Source organism: Gopherus flavomarginatus, chromosome 3 (assembly GCF_025201925.1).
Source record: "Gopherus flavomarginatus isolate rGopFla2 chromosome 3, rGopFla2.mat.asm, whole genome shotgun sequence".
NCBI lineage: Eukaryota > Metazoa > Chordata > Testudines > Testudinidae > Gopherus > Gopherus flavomarginatus.
The window spans coordinates 161,405,835-161,429,683 of record NC_066619.1 but is presented as its reverse complement, the minus strand read 5'-3'; the positions used below and the strand labels follow the sequence as shown (position 1 = coordinate 161,429,683).

The 23,849-nt window shown below is 41.6% G+C and overlaps 1 protein-coding gene across 9 annotated transcripts in view; it reads right to left on the bottom strand.

The window, feature by feature from the left end:
- The window catches only part of AFF1 (ALF transcription elongation factor 1), a 188,568-nt gene that overhangs the window by 30,953 nt on the left and 133,766 nt on the right, over positions 1 to 23,849 (bottom strand). For all 9 annotated transcript variants that reach the window (XR_007773513.1, XM_050946780.1, XM_050946781.1 and 6 more), the window contains 7 exons: positions 22,407 to 22,493; positions 20,870 to 20,906; positions 20,300 to 20,351; positions 9,649 to 9,703; positions 9,496 to 9,533; positions 6,679 to 6,835; positions 3,101 to 4,018 (listed from right to left, as the gene is read on the bottom strand). Coding sequence is in view for 8 of the 9 variants with exons in the window: in XM_050946780.1 (XP_050802737.1) it covers positions 3,101 to 4,018; positions 6,679 to 6,835; positions 9,496 to 9,533; positions 9,649 to 9,703; positions 20,300 to 20,351; positions 20,870 to 20,906; positions 22,407 to 22,493 (1,344 nt within the window). In the remaining variant the exon portion in view is untranslated. The remainder of the gene's footprint in view (positions 1 to 3,100; positions 4,019 to 6,678; positions 6,836 to 9,495; positions 9,534 to 9,648; positions 9,704 to 20,299; positions 20,352 to 20,869; positions 20,907 to 22,406; positions 22,494 to 23,849) is intronic.

Genomic DNA, 23,849 nt, shown 5'->3' with positions numbered 1-23,849 from the left:
TATAGGCAAAGGAACAAAAGACATGGGACTAGAAAGTCCCCCACCATCATATAATCCCATTCATGAATTTATCAAGTTCCATTTTGAAAGTAACTGGGTTGTTTTCCCCTTCACTATTCCCACTGGAGATGTGTGTCTCCAAAACAATATTAAAATTGGATTCAGTTTGAAGCCTGCAGACTTTCATATCGTAGAGCAGGGGTGCGCAAACTTTTTGGCCCGAAGGCCATATCTGGGTATGGAAATTGTATGGCGGGCCGTGAATGCTCATGAAATTGGGGGTTGGTATGCAGGAGGGGGTGAGGGCTCCGGCTGGGGATGTAGGCTCTGGGGTGGGGCCAGAAATGAGGAGTTCTGGGTGCAGGAGGGGGTCCCAGCCTGGGGCAGGGGTTGGGGTGGGGGGGAGAGAGGGGGAGTGTTCTGGTTGGGAGTACAGGCTCTAGAGTGAGGCTGGGGATGAGTGGTTAGGGGTGCAGGAGGGTGCTCTGGGGTGGGACCAAGGAGTTCAGAGGGCAGGAGGGGGGATCAGGGCTGGGTCAGGAGGTAGGCCTGCGGGAGGGGGTCAGGGGTGCAGGCTCCAGGCAGTGCTTACCTCAAGCAGCTCCTGGAAGCAGCGGCATGTCCCTACTCCAGGTCCTATGTGCAGGTGCAGCCAGGCATCTCTGCACATTGCCCTGTCTGAAAGTGCCATCCCTGCAGCTCCCATTGGTCATGGTTCCCGAGCAATGAGAGAGGCGGAGCCCCTTGGCTGAACCCATGCATAGGAGCTAGAATGAGGACATGCCGCTGCTTCCAGGAGCCGCGTGGAGCGGGGCAAGTCCCCGTCTGGAGTGCCGGAGTGGGGCAAGCCCCAGATCCCACTTCCCAGCAGGAACTCGAGGGCTGGATTAAAATGTTTGAAGAGCCGGATGTGGCCCCCAGGCTGTAGTTTGCCCACCCCTGCTGTAGAGGCTTGTGCAATTTCCCCAGCAAGACAGTGACAGTTAATTTTTCAACCTGGCCCCAATAAATTCAGTAAAAAGTTACAAAAGGCCATTTTTTCCCCCTTTCAAATAAGTTACAGACTCCTCTCCCTGAAGGTGTTCCTGAGAGTCAGGTCACTCATCTCTCTGCTCTTCTGGTGACAGAGGAAAAGACAGACTTACCTTTCACAATTGGAGTTCTCTCTCACTTTCCCACAGTACAGACTTCTGGGTTCTCAAGTTTCTCCACCATTCCTTAGCAAAATAGGGGAAAGTGTCCTGTGTTCGATGGCCCCTTCCTCTCAAATAAAGAGCAGCTAATTCTCTGCCCAACAACATAAAAATACTGCTATTCTCCCACCAGTTGAGAGCAAACCATCTGGTGTTTCCTGAAGAATTAGGAAGAGCTGGGAATAGGCCCTGATGTAACCATGATGAGTATACTCACCATGTGAACTCATTGTGCGTATTGTAATGTACTGACTGTGTATATATGAGCCAGTGCGTAACGTTATCCTCTAGGAGCAGGCACTCAGAGAAGTTAAAGGACCCACTACTTCAGCTGAAGAAACCATCCTTGAGCTCAAGTGACAGAGGCATTTCCTTTTGTACGAAAGAACCAGGTTTTCAGTCCCAGCTCTCTGCAGATTAAGTGTGTATTTTATATTATCGATTGTTTGTATTTCAGTGCAGGTTATGGAGCAGACGTACAGTACTGAGGGTTAACTTTCTCTGTGCTTTTTAGGCCCGTACAGCTGCTAGTGTGGCTGTCAGAAAACACTTCAATTCATTTAACAAAGAAAACAGGTCCCCTTTTGAACAGACCAGCCTAGAAGAAGCTGGTCTCAAGGCTAGGTCTACACATAGATTTTGTACTGGTATAATCATTTCAGTTAGATGTACGATTTCTTTCTCCCACATAGTTACACAACTACAAATCCTAATGTGGATGCAGTTATACCAGTATAAAGGTTTGGTATGGGCACAGCTATTCCTCTTCCTATACAGAAATAAGCCACAGTGGCATTAGCATCTTTATACCAGTATAACTGCATCCCTGAGGTGGGGTTTTGCCAGGGGGAGGGTATTGTAGAGTAGAACCTCAGAGTTACGACGTGACCAATCAACCTCATTTGGAACCAGAAGCACACAATCAGGCAGCAGGAGACCCCCTCAAAAAGCAAGTACAGTACAGTACTGTGTTAAACGGAAACTACTAAAAAAATATAAAGGGAAAGATTTGAAGAACAGAATTGACAAGGTAAGGAAACTCTCTGTGCTTGTTTCATTTAAATTAAGATGGCTTAAAGCAGCATTTTTCTTCTGCATAGTAGAATTTCAAATCTGTAGTAAGTCAATGTTCAGATGTAAACTTTTAAAAGAACAACCATAGCGTTGTGTTCAGCATTATGAACATTTTAGAGTTACGAACAACCTCCATTCCCAAAGTGTTTGCAACTCTGAGGTTCTACCACTTTTGGGTGCAGACAAGGCCTAAGACACCCATCTCTGCTGAACTGGAACAGTTCTCACTGAGGGCATCCCTACAACAGAAGACAGTGGTGCTCTCCTGCAACTGATATTGAATGGGTTATACAGATGAATGCACGGCAAGGGAAGCATTTCAAATACCGTGCTACTTGTAGCAAAAAGGCATCGTAGCCTCCTCTACTTTCAAGTGTTCCTTTGGCTAAATTCAATTAATTGAAAGAGGGAGCAATCTAGAGAAACATTAGCAAAATCGGAGATTACACAGTCCTAGAGCTGGTTGAAATATTTTTTAACTAGAAAGATTTTTTTCCTGAAAAAATGGCCTTTTTTGACAACACAACATTTTGCTAAAAGCTTTCTGAATATTTTTGTGACTTTTTAAAACACAAGAACAGTCCCGAATAGTTACTGACATTATTAATTTGTTGAACAACTGGTTTTAGATAAATAAAGATATTTAATAACTGTTCTGATAATCAAATTGTATATTAAATTTGATTATTTGAGGGAAGGGATGAAAAATGGGTTCTGAACCCTGTGAAATGGAAACAATGTTGAAACGTTATTAAAATTTCTCCCCCACCTCCACATTCCCTGCCCATTGAACAACACTGCTCCCATTGTAAGAACGCGCCATTCCCTCTCACCTTTCTCTTTTTGAGAGACTTGTTAGGAGTTTCTGTGCTTTTCTTTTCCAAATCCTGCTTCCTCGAACTCGAGAGCTCTTTACCCTCAAGTTTCTTCTGGCGACTCCCTTTCCCAGGTGGCTGTGGAATTCTTGAAAGGAGACACAGCTCAATTTTAACCACAAGAGCATGAGGGACTGGGAAATCCCTCAGGGGCGATAATAATGTCTTATCCCTGATAGGCAAGAGAAGTTTGTCTCTATGGAAGTCCTCTCTGACCACAACGGCAGGCTTTTTGCCACTAGTCCTGGTGGGGGTGGCAGGCTTCTGGCTTTGAGCTACTGGGCTGAGGGGGAAATGTTCTGGGGCACTGCCAGCCACAATGTCTTTCACAGGCTTAGGGTCCAAAAATGCTTTAGCAATGGCTTGGTGTGAGCTCTTATGCTTTTTCTTTTCCAAGGGCTCTTGCACCGGTGGTTTCAATTCTTTTTTATCTCTGGATTTTGGCCTCCCTTTCGTTTTTACTTTTGGCTTGTCTCTGGAAGACTGGTCTTTAACCCCATATGGACCAGGCTCACTTTCCACTTTCAGACTTCCCCTGTGAGCCTCTTGTAGTGGGACCTTGCTGGGCTTCTTGGTACCAACTGTGGGCCTCTGAGAGGGCTCCTCAGTGCGCGTGGGAGACTTCTGGCAGGTCCGTTTGCTGGGAAGATGTACCGCCTGGGGAGGCCTGGTTATTTTGCTTGAGTTTTTGGAGTGCAACTCATTTGATTCAGAACGTTCATGAGAGCTGCTGCTGTTGCTTTTCCCTTGCCCCTTGCTCTCCTGATGATCACGTCTATGGACAACCTCACTGAGATTCTCATTTGGTGCTGCTGGTTGGTTCACCTTGGTTAGCCAGTTGTCCAGCTGCCATTTATTTGATGTTGGTGGGTCAGGCTGTAAAGAAAAAAGTTTTATGGGAGTTATCTCTATGGATTTTTCTGATGCCTGACATATTAGATGCTACCAAACCCCATGAAATTTTATCCCTACTATCAAAGGCATAGGAAGTATAAGAACTTAAGAGAGAAGTGACACTGAGAAGCTTTTGAACATCAAAACAAAAAGTCCTCTCTTTTGCATAGGGCTTATCTGACTATTCATATCAGACTCCTGGTCTCAGACAAGCTTCACCTTTGTATCAGTAAGAGATCTTTCATTCTGCATGGAAGTTTGGCCCTGGGTTGCCCTTTGCCAGAAGCAGAGATTCTTGGCTGATTACCCAGGGCTGCTGACCCAATGAGAGTTAGGATAGTGACTGTGAAATGTAACTCGCTTGTGTCGTTAAAACACTCTTCAACTACAGTGGAAGTTATTTCCCACCTCTATTAGGGCACCGAGAACTATTTTATATCTATGGACTGGAACTGAGGTTAGAGTGAAAGATAGTGGGGCGGAGGGGGGAAAACAACCTTTGGCATGGGAACATGTGTCAGATTAAGGGCAAATTAAGGGCATTATTGCCACAGGCCCACTCTAAACTCTACTGCTGCCAAATGACCTTCAGGTGCATTCCAGCAGCTGGGAATCCACAGAGCACAGAGATGGCCACAGCCAAGTTCCCTTTTTTCCTAGCCATGTCCTTTAGCCAGAGAATAGCAGTCCTGGAGGATTCCCCTAGACTAGGTGATCCTCACTAGCTAGATTCTCTGTGTTTAAGTCTGATTTGTACAAGGGAAACACATCTTCACTGAAAACACACACAAAAAGGTGGGTTTTCAACTCAAATTAGCTAACTTGTAGATTTATTATGAGTTAGTAGGCAGTATTAACCCCCAGGCTCTGCCATAGTCTTTGACTCAACTGCCTTATCTTCATTAACATATTAGCTTGAGTAAAGGTTATTTAAAAAAAAAATGTCAGCGAAGACTTCACTTGAGAATTGGACCCATAAGTGTAAGAGTGTCCCCAGATTGTTGGGTTCTCTTTGATGCTTTTTATGCATCCCTGCTACTGCCAGCTGTTATTTGTGGTTTGTGCTTTCCTACATATTTTCATTGCCAAACACTACCTTACTAAAGGTTGCAAGAGACCATAAAATAAAAAGCAACCACTGCCAACAAGTTTTAAGCAATCACTTTTGTCTGTGATGAAATTTTCTGTATGTATTCAGTAAGTAAAATGTTCTAAGAACCTTGCTCTCAAGTTTACTTTAGGAGCTGCTGAAAGGATGAAATATAGCAAGAAAAGGACATAACATTCAATGGAAATTAGCTAGGTAGTTCTCTTTCCCATCACCTATTAATCTCAAGACAAGACAGCTAGGTTTATATATAGGAACAAAAGCATAATACTTATTTCCTTCACACCGCATCTGAATTGTATCTGAACTTTACTCAAATGAAATCTGCAATCACACAAATTGGTCTGACAAATGGGAATGGAGGTGTATGTTGGGAATAGGGTGGACAAGTATTTGTTTTTCAAGATTCCCAAGCTTTTTGTGCCAGCAAACCTCAGTTTTGCCTGTGTCCAAATAATCTTCCTACACATGTACTCCTACACTTGTTATAGGAGAAAATTTTGATTACAGGATGGAAGAGGGTTGGGGAGAACAGAAGAAAATTTAAATTGCTATACCCTGACTGATGCATCAAGTGCTGCTGAATCTGCATGTATGACCAGAAATGTAGCCCACAGATACCATTTTACACCATTCTGCTAATTTGGAAACATTTTGTAGGTTCCCTTTCCCTCACCACACCACTGATGGAGAAAGAAAGTGCTCCAGTGACACATTGCACAGAGCACAGCACTGCGCTTAACACTTAACAGGGACTTGGAAAATATATTTTCGTTTCGGAAACGATTTGAAAAATGCATCTGGTCTTGATTATGAAACTATGAAGCATTATCTTGAGTTTTGTTAACTTGCTTTCCCAACGAGGTCAATAAGGCCTCCAAAGCACCAGTAGGGCAGAAAAGCAAGCCAAACTCAACAGCAGTGAGCCCAGGCACATTCCAATGGAGATGTCCTACAGGTCTGATCATTTCAGACGAAATCTAAGAGAGAGGTTTCACCTCATCAAACACAGCTGCCATTCGATTTCAGAAAGAAATACACTATTCTAAGACAGAACTACCTTGCTTTAAATAGCAAAAAAATGGGTTTCACCATAAAACAGATCTCAAATAAAGGATCCATAATAATTACATACACAAAGATGAGCCTGAACATTGAAGTCAAACACTGACCCAAACTGCCAGAAAGTTTGGATGCTGTGGGTTTGGTCCTGGCCCATTTCTCAGGGGACCACTGAAGGCCATACTTGAAATGGGGAAGAGAGAGCACCAATCGTGCAAGCATTTTGAAACATTCTTTCCAAAGCCCAATTATCCTGTTACCAAGGGCTATTTGACTTTCAGAGCTTGTTAAACAGCAAGTGAGTACGTTCACGGAAGTGGCGTGGGGTTTATAAGAACCTGCATATAAAGGAGGAGGACATTTTATCCCAAGACTGCTTCCCTGTAACTATTTTGATATTCGGTCAATGAGGAGTCAGAGGCGGTAGGCTTCGTTAAGCCTCGCCACCTCCCATACATTCACCACACAGTACCTCAGACGCAGAAGTTCTCGGTGGCTCATTTGCTTCGCTGTCACTTGAACTGCTCTCACTCTCCGAATCTGAAGAGCTGTCTGAGTCACTGGTGCTCCCTGACTCTGCACTGCTGGAATGTGCTGATGCCACACTCTCAGGCTGTGACTGTGAGGCACTGCAAGGCCATCAGGAGATAAAATTAGAAAGCAGCATGGGTGAAAGTTTTATATTTTCATTGACATGACAACATTCGGAATTAAAACAACTTACATTTTGGCATTGGTGAGAAGGCAAAGAGAATTCATTACCATACCATAAAAGAGAGGTAATGCTCCAAAATAAACCCTCCCCTGAGCCAGATGAACTTGTGAGCAAAGTTTCACCTGGTACCATAACAAGTTGGGAAGCTCTGTTTATATGGCAAAAGTAAAAACGGTCACTGGAGATTTTTCAAGTCTAGTTTTCTGAAAGACCAATACTTAATGGAAATGACAGATGCCAGTTAAATAGCTAAAAAAGTACAAGAGAAAATTAGTTTTCCTAAAAAGGTTTTACACACATACACCAACACACCCCTCTCTTCGCTGTATTTGCCTCCTTCGGTTTCCATTTCATCAGAAACATTACCTAGTTGAACTGCCATGCTAAAGTGGCATACTACCCCCAGAACACCCATCCCCTCAGAGCTCACCTCTGAAGACTGCTTCAAACAGAAATGTACTAAGTTCAGTGGGAGCTGGGACTTACAAGCACAATGCATGTTTTGGAAAGAGATTTAAAATCAAAATCATGGTGTTAACTTAAGAAAACTCCCACGTCAACACTGATAAGTTTGCATGAGTCGCAGTCAGTTTTCTTGGTGATCCAGACTCAGACTGACAGAAAGCCACATTTTAAGTGCTCTCCCAGAAGCAAATTGATTATCACTGCCAAAAATTGTCATGCCCTTGTGTAAGTCTGACTTTGTAGACCATTATACTTTGCTTGAAGAATATAGTTAACAGGCCAAAAATGTGGTCTATATTTAAGCTGTCTCCGTTTGGAAGGGTTCTGAGCTTTTTTTTTAAATCGTATGCCCATGCATTCCACCTTGAACACTGCTGCTGACTACTTGCTTAACAGATTGTATCAGCAATGTTCAGCTATCACATCAGGAGGAGCTGAAGGAACTTGAGGTCTAGTTTATCTCTTTGCTGTACTTTTCATATGCAACTGTTTCTGGCTTCTCAGTGACTTAAAATCAAATGTACACATTACTTGCCAATGTGGTATTGCACATAATAGCAGCTCAAGTAGGAAACTAAACACACATTGGTCTATAGGGGTGGGGAGAGCTAGAAGTGTAAACCCTTGACCTATTTATCCAGCCCCAAGACAAAAAGGAAATGTTGCTTTCACTTAAAAAAAAAAAATTTAAGGCCAATTTTCAGACCAGTATCAATGTTAGACATCTAAGTCCAAATTTAGGCATCTAAAGATGCAGACTGATTTTCAGTGGTGCTGGGCACCCTCATCTCTCACTGAGTCTATGACAGCTGCAGGTGCACACTTTTGGAAAAAAAAAATCAAATCAATTAATTGGTGCTTTAACATTAGGCACTCTGGCCAAGTTCTCAATCCTTATAGTTGCAAAGATGACCTTACAGGCATACCCTCCTCCCCCCCTCCCTCCATACCCCCTCCCCCCCACTGTGTTAGCCTAAAACAGCAGCTTGAGAAAAGCTTAGAAATATCTTTATTCATCCCAGCTGAATGTTAATTCTGAAGCTCTTAATGATGATTGTTGAGTTTCAAAAGCACAAATGGTTAAAAAAAAAAATCAATGAGAATTAAGCAGATGACTCATTTGTGCTTTTGGAAATCTCCCTGAAACACCTCAAGTAATATAGATGCATTAATGTATGTGTATTTATCATATACAGTTACTGCAACTATGCACACAAATTGAGCAAAATGCACATGCAAGTGGCAAAGTAAGCCAAATGACAGAAATAGTAGAAGTCCTGAAAATGCCATCTTTGCCCCCATTGAAAGCAGTAAAAACTCTAATAACTGAAAGGTCTGTTGTTTCATAAGGACCATGTTTCTATTCTTGACCTCAGTACAACCCTCCTATTATTATCCACAGGAGATCCATTGAGGATTGAGGGTAGCATTTGGCCCTAACAACTTTATAGCTTTGGTCCACTGACCACAATGAAAAACTCTTTCCATAGCTTGAGCTTGAGTCACTTGTATTATACATTGCATACATGCATATACATACATACATCTATCTCAAAGAGCACACGAGGACAATACATTCTCCTAACTTTCCATATTAGATGAGTTTCTCCTCTGACTTGCATGATCACTTTAATTAATTGCCTTTTGACCAATGACTTTTACACCACACTAGAACAAAAATAGCAACCAGATTAATTTATATTTATTCAAAGGTTTCAAATATTTCTTGACTTCAGTGAAAGTTGTAACAAGGAGTGTGAGCAACCAGAAATGAACCTCAAAACATCAGCTAAACCTGGCTAAGCACTGCAACCAATTAATTAAACTTCCAGAATATGGCAGTCAGTCAGTCAGTCAATACTCTTCCCTTTGCCATTTAATTCGCTCGCTCATTCAACTGTATAAAGTACTAAGGGCCAGGTCCTCAGCTGGGGCATATTGGCAAAGCTGCTTGTTTTAATTCCATGAAGCTACTTCAATTCACACCAACTGAGGATCTACAAAAAAATCAAAATATCCTCCATCCTGCCCCATTCAGTGCTGAGTACAAAATATCAGGCACATTTTCCTTCCTGTTGCTCTAGTCAGCAGTTTTGGAACAAACGGTACCTTGGAGGAGCAGATGAGGGAGGTGGCTTTTCAGAGACCTAAGAGTTTAAACAAAAAAAGAGAGGGAGGTTAGGTTAAAGAGCTTAAAACAGATCACACTGATTTAAAGGTATTTCTGTGTGTGTAGTATAATATTAAATGTTCAAAACTGACCCGATCATCATCGCTGTCTTCACTATCGCTGAGCTGGAGGTCATCTTGTAGCATTCTGAAAGACAAAAAAACCCAGGAGGGACATATAGATGGACATGCTTTAAAAAGGCAGACGCTAATTACAAAGCTTGATCCTTCCAAAGTTGCATTTCTAGTTCTGATAGCATACTTCAAAAAACCATCGGGATTTTGTTCCAAGATTTAAATCATTCTAGTATTAAATGTCATTATCACCTGAGCAGAATGTAATAATATATTACTTAGCTCTTACATCTTACACATCTCAAAGTATTTACAAAGGAGGTCAGTAGCATTGTACCCATATCACAGATGAGGAAACTGAGGCACAGGGGAGAAGTGACTTGTCCAAGGTCACCCAGCAAGCTATTGGCAGAGCTAGGCGTATGTGACGGAGTAGGGAGTGGGGTGGATTGACCTGGGAATGTTGTGTGGGAGTTTTACTGGAACTGTCTGCGGTGATAGGGATATCAGAGCGTGACTTCACTTGAGGGACTATACCTGAGCATGTAACCTGAGCCCAGGAAGGGGGTTGAGACCAGGTGACACCTTTGCCCGGGAAACTAGACAAAGGCTGGAGGAGGAGCCGGGGGGGGAAGGCTGGGTGAGACTGCTGGAGGAGGTTTTAGTTTGGAGCTGGCTGGGGAGGGAGGTCCAGATGGGGTCTAAGCTCCCTGCCCCCAAGATGGACACGACTGAGGGGGTCCTGTTGTCTGTACCAACAAACTCTGTTTTGCACTGTGTTCCTGTCATCTAATAAATCTGTTTTACGGCTGGCTGGCTGAGTCACGGTGAATTGCAGGAAGTGGGAGGTGCAGGGCCCTGACTCCCCCACACTCCGTGGCACCACAGAACGCAGATTTCCTAAATTCCAGTCAAGTGCTCTATCCACTAGGCCGTGATGCCTCCTGATAGAATAGTAAAGGGCTTGGCTACACTGGAGAGTTGCAGTGCTGGTGGTGGGTTTACAGCGCTGCAACTTACTCACCATCCACACTTGCAAGGCACATACAGCACTGCATCTCCCTGGCTGCAGCGCTGGCTGTACTCCTGCTCTGCCTGGGGTATAATGATTGCAGCACTGCTCCACCAGTGTGGCCACCAAAAGCGCTGTAATTGGCCTCCAGAGGTATCCCAGAATGCCTGTTCAGCCACTCCCAACAGCGCTGCAAATGCTGCAAACGTGGCCACACTGCAGCGCTGGTAGCTGTCAGTGTGACCACACTGCAGCGCTTTCCCTACACAGCTGTACGAAGACAGCTGTAACTCCCAGCGCTGTACAGCTGCAAGTGAAGCCATACCCAAAGTGTTTTGCAGGCACTAGAAGCAATGTATGGGCATTCACATTGTTTTTCTTGGATTGTGATTACTTCCATTATCACATAGGTTTTCTTTTTGCAGCTGAAGTCTTCAAATCAAGAATCTCCAAACCAATCCCAAGTACAAGCTGAAACCCCCTTCTCCCCCACAATCTTCTACCTCTTCTACATAACAGGATGTCATTCTCCTGCACATTGCATTAGGAAATGTAACATTTAGTGCAATAAAGAGAAACACTAATAGACAAATTCTGCTCTGATGTCACTGGGAGCAGAGAATGTGCATGCATCCAAGAACAGAATTTGGTCATAACTTATTCACAAATATGTAGATGACTATCACAGAGTAAGACTCTTCCAGTTGTCTCAGAGCATTAAGAAGAAAACAGTGCCTTGAAAAGGAGGGCAAAAAACAGCTCGAGTCCCACTGCGTTTTTTTCTTCTTTCTGATGACTGAAGGCAGCCTGAAAGTCTATAGACAAAAAAAATCCTCCTAACTCAAAAGACTACAAATTCAAGTCTTAGCTACCCTGAGATGGAGTACAGCAACCAGAGAACTAGTGAAATGATGAGAGTGAAAGGAATTTTTATTCAGTCAGTTTAAAAAGCATCCTTTGTTTTAAATACCTGTTCAAACTAATGCTGAACAATTATTTGGGAGAAATGATTATTCTGCTAACGCACCAACACCCCTAGCTTTTAAGGTGTCAGAACTCAGCGTAAAATTTCTCTGGGACCCCCAGGAAGTCCTCCAGCAAAACCCAGGAAATATAAACTTGACATTCCTGATATTTCTCAACAAAGTATTGAAAAATCCTGTTAGGCATTCATTTTAAGTTTGTACAGAGCTAGCATAATGCGATCCTGGTCCATGACAATGTCTCTTCTAGGTGCTACATTAATACAAAATATAAATAATTATAATAAAAGGGGGCAAAGAAGCCCAACTTTTAAAAAATTCTTTGTAGGTCACCTTACAGACTTAAAGCAGTTTGATATTAAGTTGCTGTGAATACACTACAGTAAAAGCTTTAATAAACTGAGCAATTTCTTCTTTTCAAATACCTTCCCCCCAATTAGACAAATAAACAAGAAGTAATCTCAAATTTACAAAGTGCCCTTTATACCAAAGCACTCAGCAAGTACGGATACAAATACACTTTCACAAATCATTTCTAAACCACTGAAATATGACCAACTGGGCTGTGGAACTTGGCAGCTGTTTAACAACAAACACACACTGCACAGCAGTTTAGGACAGGAAGTGGTGAACCCCAATTCCAAATGAAACTGCAGGAGAAATTGCCTGGTCAATCAGATAAGATCTATTTTAACACTGAAGCAGCAGCTGGCAGTCATGGTAGAATAGTAAACCATGATTCCTCTCAGAGCACATGAGGTTTTTCAAGCACCAAATTAAATGACCATAATTCTAAAGGTAACGAGAAAAGCTATGCCTTTCCCTTAAATGTATGAGCATGTTGCTGCCATTAACAGCAGTGGGGAATTATGCATAGGGAATGAGCAGGGAATAGACTCAAGTGATAGTTTTGAAGGTTTTGTTCATTTGTGTTGCTTGTTCTGCTTTTACAGTTTCCTTTAAAAAGAGTGTTAACAAATCACCCTTCTCCATTCTTTCAGCGAAGAACACAAGCACCTTCGGTTACACCACTGGAAAGTACAGTTAGTTTTCAGGAGTCAGGAAATAGGGTTAAAGCCCCCCTCTCCTCCCAAGGCATTTTTGTACTTTTGGAAGCCACCTTTCTAGGACACCTCCCACCCAAGTCAAACAAGCTATCTGAGTACCTGTAAAGCCATTATATTAAAGATTGAACTTCCTGCAATCCGCACAAAAAATACAAGACATACAATTAAACGGGAGTTCTTGTGTACCGGAGCATAGCTGTTATTGAAATCAGCCACTTTTAAGTCTCTGCTAATGAAAATAAATCCTAATGAAATTTGGCTCTTCAGCATTTAAGTTGTACAACAAAAACTACTCTGTGAAGGAGAAGATCTGTCAAGGGATGTCAGTATAGCTGCAACCCCAGGGGGTAGCCTTTTGATACACACAGGGAGTTAATAACAGGGTTCTCTGAATTCTTTATTTTATTTCCTGATTCCATAATATATATATATGTAGAACGCTCCAAAGAGAAAGAATAGGCAAAGTCTATTCCATAACTCTAGAAAAGGACAACTTCAGACATCTCCAACTAAACGCTAACATTTTTGAAACTGAATAGTACTGTCAGATGCCCAACCTGTAGCACCCTAGAAATTTTATTTTCAGAAAGTCCTGGGCACCCATGCTCTGAAAATCCAGTCCCTTTAAGATGCCTCAAGTTGGACTCGCATACTAAGGGTATGGCTACACTTGAAATTTGAAAGCGCTGCCGCGGCAGCGCTTTGAAGTTTGAGTGTAGTCAGAGCGCCAGCGCTGGGAGAGAGTTCTCCCAGCGCTGCACGTAAACCACATCCCTTACGGGTGTAGCTTGCAGCGCTGGGAGCCATGCTCCCAGCGCTGCGGCACTGATTACACTGAGGCTTTACAGCGCTGTATCTTGCAGCGCTCAGGGGGGTGTTTTTTCACACCCCTGAGCGCGAAAGTTGCAGCGCTGTAAAGTGCCAGTGTAGCCATGGCCTAAGAGATCCCAAAATACTAGCCTCTTTCGAAAAATCCTGTTAAACTCCTAAATGGAGGAAGCCAGTTGAATTACATATTGCAAGTCAAAATTTTCTTTACCTAAATTATTGCTACCATCTCTCATTATTAAAAGTATTTTAAAGAGCCAACTTGTTACTATTTATGTTGTTTATTTACTTCTTGCATTTTACTGAGTTTGGACAGTTTCACTTTTATATACATTCAGATTTACATTAAGATTCTCAAGTGTTGGGTTATGAACATCACAGTGAAATGTTTCCATTGCTTATTTTCCCCCTCTGGAAAGTTCTAAACTCCTGAAAACAAAGTGAAACAAAGGACTGGCCATGCCAGCCTTAACCATACCGCTGCAATGTTTGAATGACAGTGAGCCGAACAGAGGTTCTTTGTATCTCTGGATTGGGTAAGTACCAGATATGCTGTTAGTGGTGAAGTGTAATAAATCTTTACTAATCTCATTTTTAATGATGAATTCTTTTGTTTGAACATGTTCTTGCAGCTGTTAAAGCAGAGTTAAAAGAAAAAAATCTGCTTTAAAATACATGTGTTCCTGTGGGATTCTCACATGAGTCAGAGCTCACTGGAAGTTACACTATTTTGGTCCATTGCTTTTTGCGTATGCAGTAAATTAACAAATATTTCCCCCCCCTCGTCTCACAAATTCGTCCATCCTCCCTGCAAAATCTGTGCTCCAAACCAAGGTTCTGATCCTACTAACTTTACTCACTGAGTAATCCTTACTCAGGCAAACAGTCCCGTTGCAGCTAACTTGCATGAGTAAGGGTTTGCATGATCAACTCCTAAGCAAAGCTACAAGAAGTCTGTTTTTCAGAAAAAGACTAAGCTATTCAAGTATCTGAACTGTCTTTTCCTATTAACCTACATATTCCTGCTTTCTTGTTGGAGTCTAAAGCTGGCATGTCCTTTTCTGAAATCAACATATTGCTAAAAGGTGCTAGAATGACCATCTTGCAAAGTGAAGTCCTCTAATTAATTCCAATACAGGAACAGCATATGGTCAGCAGCAATGCAAGGATCTACATACACTATCCTGTCTTAAGTGACTTCCAGTCTATGGGTGTTTAAGTCTTCAATCCTTCATCACTGAAGAGACTGCCAACCACAATAGCTGTTTTTTTCTGGAGGGCAATACAGCCAACTGTTCTTCAGGAATTAGACGGGACCTTTGGGGAATTAGTCATTATAAGGTGATAACTACCACCTTGAATAAACTCTGAGCCAGCAAGCCAGAAGAATGCTTCATACTCCATTACCAATTTCAAGCCACAATTTTCAGGCTGCCCAGATGTTTAAAAAAAACCAAAACTTTTTTTAAGTCTGGGCTACAGATGCATTTCCTTCCAAGGCAACAGGACGATGTGCAAGAGAGCACTAAGACTATCAGGAAGTCCTCTTTAATTTTGCATTATTTTAAGAAGTGCCTTCCACTTAAGCTATTAGTAAATGAAACTGGCTGGTTGACTCAACAAATAATGCTTCAAATGAGTCATGCTTTCAAATAGATAGAGAGAGCCAGTTTCCTACATAACCTTTCAACAAGTTGTTAAACAGCCAAGTTAAAGGAAATAAACCCGGATTAATATTTTTAAGACTTTAATTAGGTCAGGAGTTACCTGAGCTAATTAAAGTTTTAGGTGTTGTCACATTTTATTCTGTAGTCTGTAGAAACTGCAGCACATGCACACACAGTCATTCTCTCAGAAAACCTATTAAGAAAGCTTTGTTAGGGAAGCAGTTCTAAAACTAATGCAGCATGCCAGAAAGGAACCGCTCCACTGAATGCACAAGCTGGTCTCTCTCTGCAGGCTTGGTTAGCAACACATTAGCAAGAATGAACTTGGCATCTCCTCTTCTAAAAAGAAAGGCTACTTCCATACCAATGAAGCCAGGTGCTAACTTAAGGGCCTTATTCAAGAACAAAAGCCATCTGGGAAATCCTTGTATGTTCTGTATAGCTGAATGCTTAATTTGGGCATACAGATGCATAGGGATTTCAATCTCTAATTAACCAGCACAAATGCTGTTTGTTTTCAGTCAACTACACTTCCTAACGTGAGCTACTCTAAACGGGCTGAATTTTCAGACAGTCACGTGTATTTCGAAGAGCAAAGGAAGAAAGTGCCATTGTATAAATGAAAACAAAATTCAGAGATGCATCAGTTCAAGGAGGCAGCTTAATTAAGTCTCTAGGCAAATCATGGCTTACACCATTAGATATGCAAATCTAAGTCACTTCTCCTTCACACTGACTGGCTATGCATTTTGGTTGATTACACTTACAGATATCTCAGATACAACAACGTCTGAGCAACAACTAATTCTCCTGTCCCGATAAAGCAGTCACCATTAAAAGATACATTTAAAATTAGATATTGCTGGGTGGCATCCGAGAGAATCAGCTTCTCTTCATATCTAAAATAAAATCATTCTGGGGGTAATGGCTTGCAAATGTTGGATCTGATCCTTCCTTGCATTGAACTCTGAGTAGTCATTCACACTTGTGCAAAGTGCATGAAGAACACAACTCGCTCAGCATTTACCTTTCACTGACACTGGTGGGAACGTTTTATACTCACTGTGCCTCTGAAAACGGTCAACATACAAGGCAGTGGAGAATCAGGCCCAATGACTTCTTAATGGTTTCTATTGTACATCAAGCAGCTATAATCTACTTCGTTCTGGTAAGCCTTGGCTACCATAGGGAGTTTTATCAAGAAAGGCTCACCAGTGCTACCTCTGGTTCAGCTGCAATGGTGAGAGCCTTGCCTTTAACTGACATAGTGCTACGAACTCTGGAAGCCATCACAGCTTAGGCTATGTTATGTCTCCCACTGATTCAGTACAGCAGGGATTTTTTTTTTAAATGAAATTCCCTAATGTCCTTAATGATGGGAGAGAAGCTACAGAACTAATAAGCAGAACCTCAGAATTGTTGTGTGTTGGAAAACTGACCCTCTTCTGACAAGAACTGTCCGGAAAGCGTCCCACTGAACTGGTGTTGAAAGTAGTTTAACTACTAGCGTAGAGGAGAATAAGCATGACTGCTGCAAGCCTGGGTAAAACTTCTATGCCTGCCTACACTAGGGAAATTCTGCAAATGTCTCCTACAAATATAGCAGCAATGTTGGGAGCCCCATCATAGACAGGATGTTGGCTACTGCCAGTGTTTTATGCACCATATCAATCAGCTGTTCCACACAGAGATAGAAAACACAGTGTCTACGCTAGGGCTCCTGATGTTACTACCACCAGCAGAAGTGAACTTTGAAGTTGCTAGCTCAAAAAACAATAGCCGTGAAGCCATGGCAGCATTGCCCGAACAACGCTCCCTGGGAACCTGAGTAGCACTTGAGTGGCTAGACTGTGCTGCTACAGCTTCATTGCTATAGTTATTTGAGCTAGCTAGACCAAAGCTAGCTCTGCTATATCTACAGGTGCTGCAGTCACACCTGTGATTCCAACAGAGATACACCCACTTAGAAAGTGAAGGGGCCCTGGAGCTGCGGACACTGGTACTTTTATCTAAAGGAGAGGAAAGGGAAGAGGTCATTGAAGCAGGGGGAGGGAACTGTTAGTGGGAAAGAAAATGGCAAAAGAGAGGGAAGAGAAGCAAGGTGGCCCAATCTATGGGATTTCAACCTGAGACCTTTAATATGGGATGAAAGGACAACTAATAGGCCAAGATGGCAATTGGGTATGTTTAATAGATCTTACAGCACTCACATACGAAGTCCCTTCAGGCTCAGTTCAATTGGGCAGAAGAGCCAGAGCACAGGCCAGTTCTGATTTTTCCCTATCCTTGTTCTGAACAATGTTAAAAAATGCCTAATTTCATTGCTAGTGGTTAAAACAGAGTTGGGCTGGGGGGAACCTCTCTCCAGTTTGTAACATTCAGTGCTAGTCTACCCTGGCAACGTTAAAGCGCCAGTGCTTTGATGTGGCTTGTGTGGTCGCAGCAGAGCGCTGGGAGAGAGCTCTCTCAGCGCTCTAAAAAAACCACCTCCATGAAAGCATAACGCCCAGTGCTGGGAATCACAGCACTGGGAATGCGGCTCCCAGCGCTGGTGTACTGTCTACACTGGTGCTTTACAGCGCTGAAACTTGCTGTGATCAAGGGAGTGTTTTTTCACCCCCCTGAGCAAGAAAGTTGCAGCACTGTCAACTGCCAGTGTAGACAAGCCCTCAGAGAACAACATTCCTACCAGTAACATTATGTGGCTTTAAATACTGCAACAATTGCTAAACATAAAAGGACTCAGCAATTACCCTGCTATTTGAATTGCCCTTGGGTAACTCAGTGCTCCTTACTTGAAACTTACTCTTCCATAAGGCTCAGAATCTACCCATACTGCCATCTGGTCTGGTTAACTTTGCAGGACTAAATTTCATCACACAACAATACTTTGAAAGTTATAATTAACCTAATTGACTGGTTACTCTTTTCACCTGTTACTAATGCTACAAAGTCACTGTATTACAATTATTAACCTTCTCTACACATACTGAAGAGAAAAATGAATCAGTTACTAGCTGTCTTTCCCTATCACCTCCCAGCCCCCTAATCCTTTTCAAAAATCAGATTTTCAAAACGCTCAGCCATGGCCTAACATTGGAGTTTACTTCAATGGAAGCAGAGTTAGGCCAACACTGAGACTTTTTGAAAAATCCTACACTAAATCAACCTGGTCCCAATATTCCTTTATTAAAATTAGCAGAGAAAGTATCATCGTGGTTCCTGATACCAATAGAAGGATTTCAATTTTACATACAAAGGCCTTGACTCCTAAACCATATGGGTGGAACCCTCTGCCTTGAGGAACCCCACTGATGTCCTTGCGGCCACACTGCACATCTGATTGTATGATTGGGACCATCGGGAGTAGAATGAAAGGACTGGTATTTTATATAATCATATCTAGGGCAAGGATTCCTAAACTTTTGTAAAAATCATATTTTCCAGTCTATAAACAAGTTCTTTTTCAGTGGCACAATGTAAAGCTTCTGAAATTGGAACGCCTACTTGGCTAAAAGCTCTGAAAGAATTAAGCAGCTTTAAAAAAACCAAAGCTAAATGGATATGTAAATTTAGGAAAGCAATATTTTGATGGAATAAAGATGTACTCATTAAAGTTTTCTTATAACACAGAAAAGGATTTAGTGGAGAAAATTCTTATTTCGCACACAGAAATGAGGTCACAAAGAGTCACTTTTCCTTTTCCTTTCAGCAAGAAATAGTTCAATAGTTTATGCGTTGTCATAAGAGTTTTCAGTGTCAATAAAACTGCAACAGTTAAACCACGTTATACCCAATAAAAATGTTTTGTGGACTAGAAAACCTCTCATATTCAGATACAAATTATAAATTTACTGCTCTTAGAAAACACAACAAACAAAGAGAACAGAGGCAAAGCAAATAAGTAGACAAGAAATAGAAAGAAACCCTCATACTATGCAGCTGGCTAACAGACTGTTTGCTACAAACACTGAATTTTTAATGTTTGGCTTAAGCACAAATTAACACCCTAATTTTCAGAAGCAGAAATAAAGACTTTCTGGTTATTTGAAAGATTAAAAGAATGATTCATCCTTTAAAACAAATAGGAAACCAGCAATAAAATCATTCAGGAAACTTTTCTTTTGGATAACTGAAAAGAATAATCGAAGAGACCAATATTATCTCCATAATTATAGCAATATCATTATTGGTCTTTTAATAATTTTAATCTATAGTTTCCCAAAATCCAACAGCACACGAGGTGCTATAAAAATCTGAATTTGAGACTGTGAGGATTAAGTGCTTGACTAATAAATCACTGCTGCAAGTACTTCTATCTAAAAGAAAGAATGGTACTGGGTATTTTACTCACCTTTTAAGCTATATACATGAAAGGAAACAGACGTATATTTGCATTTAAGACAAGAACTTCATGTACTATTTGTAGTTCAAACAGTGTGAGGTGTGGCTAGATATTAAGCGGTGATAGAGGCAGAGAGAAAAACCTCAAAGGATATGATCAGTAATATTGAAAAAAACCCATTTCATTAAGGGCCTGGTTGTGCACTGAAGTCTAATATAGTCTTTCCACTGACTTCAATGTGTGTTGGATCAGACCCTAAGATTATTGAAAGAGGATTGCTAAAATTTCAATCTCCACAAAAATCCAATAAACCAGGGTTTAAAACAGGTAATGCCTACCATAGAAGCCGACTCCGTGGGTGCTCTGGGGCTGGAGTACCCATGGGGAAAAATTAGTGGGTGCTCAGCATGCACCAGCAGCTCCTCACCCCCTCCCACCCAGCTCGCCTCCACTCTGCCTCCTCCCCTGAGTGCGATGCATGCCTGCTTTTTTACCCTGGCTCCCAGAGCTTATGCTGCGAAACAGGGCAGGGATTTGGGGAAGGGGTCCAATAGCGGCAGGGAGGAGGCAGAATTGGGGTGGGGACTTTGGGGGAGGGGTTGGAATGGGGGCGGGGGGGGGAAGAGTGGAGTCAGGGCGGGACCGGGGAGGGGAGGGGGCGCGAGCACCCACCCGTGCCAGGGAAAGTTGGCGCCTATGAGGCCCACCATAATTCCATAACTGCAGCGCACTGAACACATCACCAAGAAGTGAATCTGGTTACTTACGATGTTCCTTGCTGTGAATTAGGTAATGTTTTTGAAGGTGCATCATACTGCTCTGTAAAACCAAAGAAACACAGTTGGTGTTGTCTACCTCATTTGTGCTATACTTTATTGCACTGACTTTTTATTTGTGTTTCTAAACAACTTGATCTTTGGGTCAGGAATTTTCACAGACATATGATGCTGATCCAGCATAACACCCTGGCTATTGACCATTCAAGACAGAATTTTCTAATATTTTATATCCATGAAATAAATATATAACAAAGATCAAGGCCCCAATTCAACAAAGCCCTCAAGCATATGCCTAAATTTGAGTATGTGCTTAAGTTCATCCATACTCAACGAAGTCCTGGGATTTGTGCTTCTAAATCACTTAAATCCTTTTGAAAATCTCTCCCCTATGTGTGTGTGTGTGTGTGTGTGTGTGTGTGTCTCTCTCTCTCTCTCACACACACACACGCACACTCTCTCTCTCTCCCCCCTCCCTCCCCTCACCCACCACCTGCACCCTGTATGGATGCTCCCTTTATAATATCAGGTCTGATTTGGATTTTTTTTTTTTATACTTACTCTGATTCTGTATTACAGATCCAACAAGCTGGGATTCCTAGAAAGAAAGAAAGAAAGAGAATAAAAGCTAAAATTAAAATGTTTATAAAAGGTGAGAGACAAGGTGGGTGAGGTAATATATTTTATAGGAACAACTTCTTCAGTTCTTTCAGAGCACTAAACCTAATATAATATTAATTTTAATAGTTGTCTGTTTGCAGTTATCTGCATTTTGTTTCTGGAGGTGTAAGCTCCGATTTTGCAGAGGTGTTTAGCACTTATTCACAGCTCCTAAGAACTTAAAATAGACTTGTGGATATTCGGCACTTCTGAAAAACCAGGCCCAACAGTTTAAACTGAGTTACCTATGAAAATCTGTCTTGCTGGAGTCTGACGAAGCTTCTGTCTTTGTAATGATGCGGAACCCTAAGTACTGAGATACTTTATCCTGGACAAGAAGGAGATGTACTAGTAATGTCAATAGTACATATATTATTGGTATATTAATTTTTGAATCTTGAAATAAAGTGAAAAGAAGATTTGGTAAACCTTTATGAGGACACTTTTAAAGTGATAATAAAGAGTACTTATTGTTTATGCTATAAACACAGATGAGACCTTGCAAATCTTTGTGAAAGCATGAATTATTTTTGAAGACCAAGATCATGACAAACATACATTAGGGTTTTTCTTTTCCTGATTATTTATCCAACTTTTTCTATTGCTCAAGATGTGTTTTATAACAAAGAGACTTCAGTGTAAAATAAAAAAGGTAGGAGAAGATTACAGCTGGACACATACAAGAAGTTTGTAGCCCAAACAAACCTAATTACTCAGAAACAAAAGCTAATCTAATTTTGATCCAAAAAGATGGGTTTAAAATAAGGTAGAATGACTTGATATTTAAAGGCAGCAAAGAGTTCTGTGGTACCGTATAGACTAACAAATGTATTGGAGCATGAGCTTCAGTGGGTGAATACCCACTTCATCGGATGTAGTTGCATCCAACAAAGTGAGTACCCATGAAAGCTCATGCTCCAATATGTTTGTTAGTCTATAAGGTGCCTCAGAACTCTTCGCTGCTTTTACAGATCCAGACTAACATGGCCACTCCTCTGATACTCGATATTTAAAATCCATCCTGCTTTCATTTCATCTCTGAGTTTTCTAAATAAAACCAAAATCTAACAGCCAATTGCTGTACTGAAAGAGACGAGCTCAGGTGAAAATGTATCTTAGTTGAAAGCTCTGTTCTAAGACCATGTCTGCATAATGGGTACTATAGCCACATAACTAGAGAATTGTAACTCCAGACTGTAGATGCAAACTAACCCAACAGAAGGAGTTTTTCCATCACTGTAGTAAGTCCACCTCCCCAGATGAAGGTAGCTAGGTCAACAGAAGCATTCTTGCATTGACCTAGTTACATCAACACCGGGTAGATGGATTTTTCACATCCCTGAGCATCACAGTTATGTCAACCTAAGTTTTAAGCATAGACCAGGCCTTATACATGAAAAAGTATGTGGGGGAGGAAGGGAAGTTGTTGGTTTTTTACCTTTATTGGAAAAGGAAATTTTGAAGGCTCAGCTGTGCTAGGCGTATGGATAGCTGTCAAGGGAGGTGGCCATGAGTGGGTCATTTCCTAAAAAAGAATTAAAAGAAAAAGGATATTAAAATGTTTTTAAACTACTGATACCCAGGTGAAATTCTACACCATTCATATTAATATACTGAAAAGTACCTAATGGGCCTGCTTATAGCTAGAAGATCATTTAGAAACCATTTCCTGTGAAATTTACATTCTGGTCATTCTCAATACAAAGTTATGGCCCCTAACTTGCAAACACTTACACATGGGAGCAGTCCCACTGAAGACTGTATAAAGTTAAGTATATGTCTAAGTGTTTGCAGGATTGGGGCCTAATACATTCCAGCTATTAGATTTAGTAAAGGCAGATGCAAATAAAAATTTAATACAAGCTCTTTGGCTTTCAAAGTGCAGGACTTCTCTATTATGGAAATTATCACAGTCACTGATGGTGACACAATGGATAAATAACTGATGCCATTTTAGAAGGCTTTCCATAATACCAGGGGATCAACCAGAGAACTCTGACTGCAACTTATCTTCTCTTTACTATTTACTTTTAAGCAAACCACTCAGATTTGGAGCTGAAACTGCCTCCACTGGCACCATTAAAAACTGAGCATTCACTGCTCCAGGTACCTGTGATATGACTTAATCCTTCAGAAGCTGGTTATCCTGAGATTAATAAATTTTAATGCCAGAATGGAGCACTATGATCACCTTGTCTGATCTCCTACATAACATGGGCCATAAAATTGCACCCAATAATTACTGTATTGGACCCAACAACTCGTGGTTGAACTAGCATATCCCTTTTAGACAGGGGGAGTCAATATGCAGAATGTGGGCAAAATCTAGACCACCAGATGCTTTTGAATGGACTGCTAAATCTGTTTATTTACTTAACATCATCATCGCGGTGTGAAAAGTGTTTCTCTAGAGTCGATTATACCTTGACCAAGAAATTTGGACCTTGAAAAAAAAATTTAATTGACTACCTCTGCTTTTTAGGAATAGAGGCAGTCTCAATTTAAAGACTGAACAATGGAGCTATTCAAAACACTTTACAAACTGGCCAGTTTCAAGAATTTTCCTGTCACCGTTGGGGAAGAGTGTAACAGAGGCAAGCTGAATCCAGAAGGACTGGGCCCAGACTAGGAGGGAAACAATCCTGATGCAGTTCTAGCTCTTGAGAAATCCTTCTTCCCTTCTCATCTGCATTCCAGATATTCCCCTCCTCCCACCATTGCTAGGTGCCATCTTCTGGGGCTCATTCCTGCCTCAGAAGCAGCAGGGTACAGAAGCAACAAATTGGTAGGGACTAGCAGGTAAGGTAGAGAATGAATAATGCCTCGTGGCACTCAGGCCTTATCTAACCTAGGATTTTAAAAGTGTGTTGTTAGAAAACAT